The sequence below is a fragment of the Sceloporus undulatus genome, chromosome 3 (genome assembly GCF_019175285.1).
Source record: "Sceloporus undulatus isolate JIND9_A2432 ecotype Alabama chromosome 3, SceUnd_v1.1, whole genome shotgun sequence".
Taxonomy (NCBI): Eukaryota; Metazoa; Chordata; class Lepidosauria; order Squamata; family Phrynosomatidae; genus Sceloporus; species Sceloporus undulatus.
This window is the reverse complement of record NC_056524.1, coordinates 25,584,225-25,591,434: the sequence shown is the minus strand read 5'-3', so window position 1 is coordinate 25,591,434 and position 7,210 is coordinate 25,584,225. Positions and strand designations below refer to the sequence as shown.

At 45.5% G+C, this 7,210-nt stretch overlaps 1 protein-coding gene across 1 annotated transcript in view; it reads right to left on the bottom strand.

Annotated features, from left to right (window-relative positions):
* RAB39A (RAB39A, member RAS oncogene family) overlaps positions 1 to 2,335 on the bottom strand; it is a 4,008-nt gene extending 1,673 nt beyond the window's left edge. The window contains exon 1 of the mRNA XM_042456291.1: positions 1,924 to 2,335. Coding sequence (XP_042312225.1) covers positions 1,924 to 2,231 — 308 coding nt within the window. The 5' untranslated portion in view covers positions 2,232 to 2,335. The remainder of the gene's footprint in view (positions 1 to 1,923) is intronic.
* Positions 2,336 to 7,210: the final 4,875 nt, after the last annotated feature.

The following is a 7,210-nucleotide window of genomic DNA, read 5'->3' as shown; positions in this document are numbered from 1 at the left end:
CTTATCAGACCTTCTTTCTCCTCACCTTTCCACTCGAGCCCTCCGTTTTGGTAGTCAAGGTCTGCTGTCTCAGCCCAGGATTTCCTCTGCCCCATCCCGGATTCGCCCCTTTTCACTCGCTGCCCCTCACTCCTGGAACCTTCTTCCCCCAAAAGCAAGAGCCATCACTTCTTTAACCAGCTTCAAAATGGAGTTGAAAACCATCCTGTTCAGAGAAGCCTTCCCAGGCATTGCATAATTGTCGCTTACTATTTGATGTTCTTGTGGTGCCTGTTTATTGAACCATTTCCTGTATTGCTATGTACTGTATATGTATTATCCTACTTGAGAGTATGTATTTTCCCTGGAAAACAATTAACCATCCATTATGAAGCCTCTGCCTTGGTCCAGGCCTTGGAGGTTGAGAGGAACTGCTGGACCTCTTACCCTTTCCCTCCACTACTCCCTTCTCCTTCTGTGTTCATATCTTTTTAGATTGTAAGCCCGAGGGCAGGGAATCGTCTAACTAAAAGATTGTATGTACAGCGCTGTGTAAATTTACAGCGCTTCATAAATAAAGGTTAATAATAATAATAATAACTCTATGGTCAAATTTAACCAAAAGTTACACTGAAAGACCTAGAGATTCTTAGAGAGAATACTCTACTAGGCATTTGTAGCTCCTCCAGTGCAGTTCTATGGTCAGTGTCTGTCAGACGTTCACCACAGAGTTGTAATGGAGGACCTATAGGTTACTAGAGAGGTGTCCTCCTAGGTAAAAACAATGTGTTTTTGTTATTTGTCGTTCTTCCCTATTCATGGGGGTCTTGTGCCCATAACCTTAGTGAATATGGAGGGACAAGTGTAGTGGTTTTTTATTTGCATTTTCCCCACTTTCACAGGGCTCCTGTGCTCCTGACGCCAGCAAATGTGGAGCACCACTGTACAAGGAAGGCTAAGTTCAGATGGAGGTAGCTATGTCTGGATGGATGATAGCCAGGCTGTTTTGGGGTTTTGTTTTGTTTTGTTTTGTTTTAAAAATAACAGCTCCCAGATTATCTCTAGCCCAATGTAACTCTCCTAACAAACAAGCATAGACCTTAAAAAGCAAGGAGATTTATTGTTGCCAGGGCCAGCCCTGAGATGAAGCAGGAGATGGTGCTTCACTGCTGTCAGAGTCAAGGGGCACAGCATGTCAAGACAGCCAAATTATTTGGGCATCTGGGCGGCGGGGGGAATCTCACAAGTTTCTTGTCCCCATTCCTGGCAGGGATGAGGAAGGAGAGGAAGAGGAGGGCAAGGAAGAAGAAGGGCAAGGAAGAAGAAGAAACCTTCTCAGGCTTCTTTGGTGAGAACAAGAGAGACGGCCTTCTTGGTGGCTGCTCCCAGACTTTGGAGTTCCTTCTCCAGAGACAGCTTTGGGTTCACAGACAGTTGAGATTGGGCCCTTGAAGGTTTAAGGGTTGGCATACAGTTTTATTTTATTGTTTTCATGTTTTAGTGTTTTTTAACCTTTTAAATATATGCTATTTTAAAGTGCTTCAAAGCTGCCTTGCGTCTCAATACCGGGAGGAAGCTGGGATACAAACAAACAAACATACAATGATTTTATTTTTAAATCAAAATTTTAATGGGCTATGGGCCTTTAAAACTATACTAGTTTAATCCTGTTTTAACGCCAATTTTGTGTGTTTTGAAAAAATCTATTGCTTTTTTAATTTGTAGGCTGCTTTGTGTCCCAGTTGTGTGTGTGTGTGTGTGTGTCTGGGGGGGGGACATGAATTATAAATAAATAAGAGAGGAGAAGGAAGAAGAAGAGAGAGGAGGAAGAGGAAGAGGGAGAGGAGGAAGGAGGAGAAGAGCTTAAGGCCCTGGGGAGCCAGGGGTTAAAGGATGCCCAGGAGCCCTGCCCTTCTTCCCTGCCCATCGGTGCCCTGCTCCTACCTGAACCTCTCCTGTCCGGCGGTGTCCCAGAGCTGGAGGCGGATGGTGGTCCCGGGCTGGAGCTGGAGGCTGCGGACGAAGGAGTCCGGGCTGAGGGTGGAGGGGGGCTGGGGCTGGCTCTCCTCCGGGAGGAAGCGTCCCTGGGCGAAGCGGCGCAGAAGGCAGGACTTGCCCACCGCCGGGTCCCCCAGCACCAGCAGCCCGAACTGGTAGCGCCAGCCCTCCTCCTCCTCCTCCTCCTTCCCCCGGAGGAGCCTCCTCGGACGGTGGTGGTGGCAGCGGGCCCCGATGGCCCCGACCCCGGGCATCAGGAGGGAGGGATGGGGGGCCCAAGGCAGCAGGGCAAGGAAGGAGGGAAGGGTATGTGGATATAGGGATGGAAGCAGGGAAGGAAAAAAGGAAGGAAGAAGGGAAGGAGGATGGATGGATGGAAAGAAGGAGGGAGGGAGGGACAGATGGAGAACGGAAGGGAGGAAGGAAATAAGGGAGAAGGGAGGGAGAGGGAAGACAGGAAGAAAGGGGGGAAGGAGGGATGCAGGCAGGGAAGGATGGAGGGAGGGAAGGAAAGGAAGGGAGGGGGCAAAGAAGAAGAAAAGGAAGAGCGGGAGGAAGGCAGGCAGGGAAGGAGGAGGAAGGAGGAAGAGAGGGAGGAAGAGAGAATGAAGGGAAGGGAAGAGGGAAGGAAGAAAGAAGGAAAGGGAGGGAAGGAAGGAAGCAAAAAGAAGAAAAGGGATGGAGGAAAGAAAGGGAAAGAAAGAAAGAAAGAAAGAAAGTGAGGAAGGAAGAGAGGCAGGAAGGAAGAAGAGAGGGGGGGACTTGGGCTTGGAGGGCGGGATCCCCGGTTGAGCGATGCGGAGCTCTGCCCTTCTTCCCGCGGCGAAGGAGGCAAGGGAGGCCCAGCCAGGGCCAGGCTCTGCCCTCCTCCTTCAGCCCAGCGGAGGGGAGCGAACACTCACTCTCAACCTACTACTCTCTAATAGGTTGCAGTGGTCTGAGTGTTGGACTGTGACTCTAGAGAGCAGGGTTCGAATGATGGCTTGGCTGTAGAAACACTGGGTGACCTTAGGCAAGCCATGCTCTCTCAGCCTCAGAGGATGGCAATGGCAAGACACCTCTGAAGAAACATGCCAAGAAATCCCTGTGACAGGTTCACCTTAGGGTTGCCATACGTCAGAAATGACTTGAAGGCACACAGCAACAAGAACAGCAGCCAAAAACCATGAAGGCACCAGATCCTATCTTATCTTGACAGCTAAGCAGTGCCAGGCAAGGCTAGTACCTGGAAGGGGAACCACCAAGGAATACCAGGTGCGGCAGGGAAGGCTCTGAAACACCCCTTCCCTAAGAAAGCCCTATGAAATGCATGGGGCTGCCATAGGTCGAGAGGCAATTTGAAGACACATACACACTCAGACTCAAAACGTATGCAAAGAGGCACACACATGATCAAAGGGGTGGTTGCCATACTATTCTTGTTACCTCGGGGATTAGGTACAGTTTAGACAGAGACGAACAAAAGCTGCAAACCACAAATTGCTAGTTTGGGCATTTGTGTGTAGCTAAGTTGCTATGGCAAAAGATTTCAGAACACATGGGAAATTTGGCAATGAATGGGTCCATCAGGGCAGAGCTCTTCTGTAAGGACTCAGGCATTGTTTCTGCCTCTCTCCCATCTGTTTTGCATTAGAGTTTCCTTAGAAGAAGAAAACCATGAAGGACACAAAGAGCTAACACCCCCCCCCCATTATTATTATTTATTATTATGGTGGAGTTCGATAATCTGCCTCTTTACCTATGTTTCCTTAAGTATTTACATTTTTATCTTTTTATATTAGTACATTAACAGTGCCATCTTTATCTGAGACTAGAAAAAGTCTCAGCTGGAACTGGAACTGGAATTAGATCCCTCTGGAACTGGCTTAAGAGAGATTGCCAGTAATAACAGAGAGATGGAAAGTAATGGAGCTGTCCATTTCAGCACTGGCTGGAAACAGACTTGAGAAAGTGCAACAACAGAGCATGACATCTGTCCATAAAAACTACAACAGGATGGTCAAAATGTATGTATTAATAGAGCGTCCCATGTGCGTGCGCAAAATCGCAGCATTCCTAGAAAAATGAAATAATATAAATTTAGCCTGCATATTCGATGAACACAGTATAATGAAATCTTAGGCTAGCATCTTGATGTCCATTTTCGCATTCATATGAACTGTACTGAGTGTCTTTAAGTCAAGAAAACAAGCCAACATTTAAGCACTGCTTGCCACTAAAATGAAACAAAACCAGGCGGATGGTTTCCTTTGTCTAAAGGAAGAGAGAGAGAATGGAGCCATAGACGGTCAGAATGATACTAGGGAATCTGTTACTGTTTGACAACCTAAGAGTAGGATGAGTCTTTGACTTTTAAAATGAGACACAAACTAGATTTAGACAAGTTGTGTGTTTAGAGTGTTGAGTGAGTTATAGAAGATCCAGGCACTGCCTCAGCAAAGACTTGAACCTGGATCTTCTATAACCCAATGACCTCATTTGCTTTCTCCCTCATTGGCCTGCCTCAGAGGGTTGTTATGAGAATAAAGTGGGGAGGAACAAAAAGGTAGGAATAGTGCATTGAATTCATCAAATGATAGATGGAATATAAATGTAATCAGTACACTGTCATTGGTTTTGCAGCCTACCATATGTTACCAAACTGGACTTTGAGATCATTCAGATTCTATCAAAGAATTTAAAAATCAGTGAGGTACCATAGATAACATTGCTCTTTCCAAGCAGCGTCACTTGCTGTGACTGTGCTATGGTAATCCGGTCTATGCCAGTTGTCCTTTCATTCAAATTGCTCCCAGAACACCTATCTAGACTGGAACCACAGTTGTACTCTTTTATCAGAGACGCTGAATCTCAGGTTGTACGGTTTTCGTATTTCATAATCTTTCTCTTCTCCTTGTCTTCAATGCTGCTGTCCCACCGAGTTGCAACATCTGTACTGCAAGCTTTCTTTTTCCCAACCACAGTTATGTCTGGCATATTATGCTCTAGTTGTTGTTGTTACATACCTGAACCCTTACATTCAAAATGTGCTCTAATGCTCCTTGGCTCAAATCAAGACTGGAGGAGGTGCAGCCTCATGTAAGGAACACACTGTGCAGCTTGGCACACATCAGGGTGGATCTGCAGCAGAACCTATGTGACAGATTGGATGCATGGAGGGAATCAACACTGCTATGCACTCACGAGCAACACATGCCATGTGGGAAATGTCAGTACAGCATTTCAGGTGGCCCTTCCTGTAATAGCTCAACTTTCAACCCAATCTGCTTGGCAAGGAAGGCAAGGGATCCAGTTGACAACATATGTGTGGTGCAGAAATAATTTGAGCTGAATGAAAGCAACTGGGGTACCCTTAATAAAGCATTTTCAATGAGTCAGTCTATCCTTTAACTGATTAACTTAGGGCGGAAAAATGAAATGAACAGATATAGGATGGGCAACACCTGGCTGAATGAAACTATGTGTGAAAGGGATCTAGGAGTCCAAGTAGACCATAATTTGAACATGAGTCAACAGTGTGATGCGGCAGCCAAAAAAGCCAATGCAATTTTAGGCTGCATCAATAAAAGTATAGTGTCTAGATCAAGGGAAGTAATAGTGCCACTGTATTCTGTTTTGGTCAAGCCCCACCAGGAATACTGTGTCCATTTCTGGGCACCACAATTTAAAAAGGATGTGGAGAAACTGGAGCGTGTCCAAAGGAGAGCGACTAAAATGATGAAGTGTCTGGAAGCCATGCCCTATGAGGAAAGACTTAGGGAGCTGGGTATGTTTAGCCTGGAGAAGAGAAGGTTAAGAGGTGATACAACAGCCCTGTTTAAATACTTGAAGGGATGTCATATAGAGGAGGGAGCAAGCTTGTTTTCTGCTCCTCCAGAGACTAGGACCCGAAACAATGGATGCAAGCTACAGCAAAAGAGATTCCATCTCAACGTTAGGAAGAACTTCCTGACAGTAATGGCTGTCCGACAGTGGAACAAACTCCCTTGGAGTATTGTGGAATCTCCCTCCTTGGAGGTCTTTAATCAGAAGCTGGATGGTCATCTGTCGGGGATGCTTTGATTTGGATTTCCTGCATGGCAGGGGGTTGGACTAGATGGCCCTCGTGGTCTCTTCCAGTTCTGTTATTCTATTCTACTCTATTCTAATAATCTAAACTCACATTTGCTTATAAATGTCTCTCAGGACAGAGGGTTTTTCAGGATAGTGAAGGAAGTGTGAAATAACTTTGCTGTTGTTGTGTACCTTAAGTAGTTTCCAACTTATGGTGACCCTAAAGAGAATTTACCATGGGAATTTCTTGGCAAGATTTATTTTCCACTGCCTTCCTCTCAGCCTCAGAGAATGTGACTTACCAAAGGGCACCCAGTAGGTTTCCATGGCTGAGTGTGGATTCATGCTCTGCTCTCCAGAAACATAGTCCAGCACTCAGACCACTACACCACACTGCCTCCTGTGAAATGACTTACAATTTCTTAATAAAGACTGCTACTGAATTTTAGAAAGGAAGATCATTTTTCATGTTTATTTTGATCTCTGCTCACAGGAACACACCAGAAACAAAGCAGTATTTATAAAACACCAAATCTTGATCTCTTACTGTTAAATATGTGTTCTTCCAATAATTGTCCTCACCTTATAAAATGGCTTTCAAAAGCAAAGGCTTTTGCTTTCTCCCTCATTCCAGAACCAGATTGTCTCACCTGAGAACCAGTCCAAAGTCTGGATGATGTCAAGGGCTCCTCCTCCCAAGATCCTTTAGCCCATTTTCTTTTTTCCTGGGCAAAGAGAGGCACAGACCTTTACATTTCTCTTTGCAATGAGAAAAGCATCCAGCCAGTGCCTGATGGACCAGCTCCTCCAGTCATCAGCTGAGTTGTGGCCTCACTTTGCTTGCTTCTCATCTTCCCAACTTCGAAAGTAAACAGAAGGTGAACAAACTTCATTGGCACTCTGAAAAGAGGTTCCTTATAGATGCCAGATGAGTCCAGATTCACTCTTTGATTTCACTCTTAAATTACATTGTGTTATATATAAACAGTGGTCTCTCCACAATCACTGGGGTTAGGTGTGAAGAACTGCAAATAAAAAAGACACTATTCTTTTTACCTGTGAGAACTACTTTTTTAGGAATCTCCAGGTCCTCCAGTGCAACTCTGTGGTCAATATCTGCCAAAAGTTCACCACAGAACCTACAAATGCCTAGATAAATGGTTTTTTTCTAGGAACATCT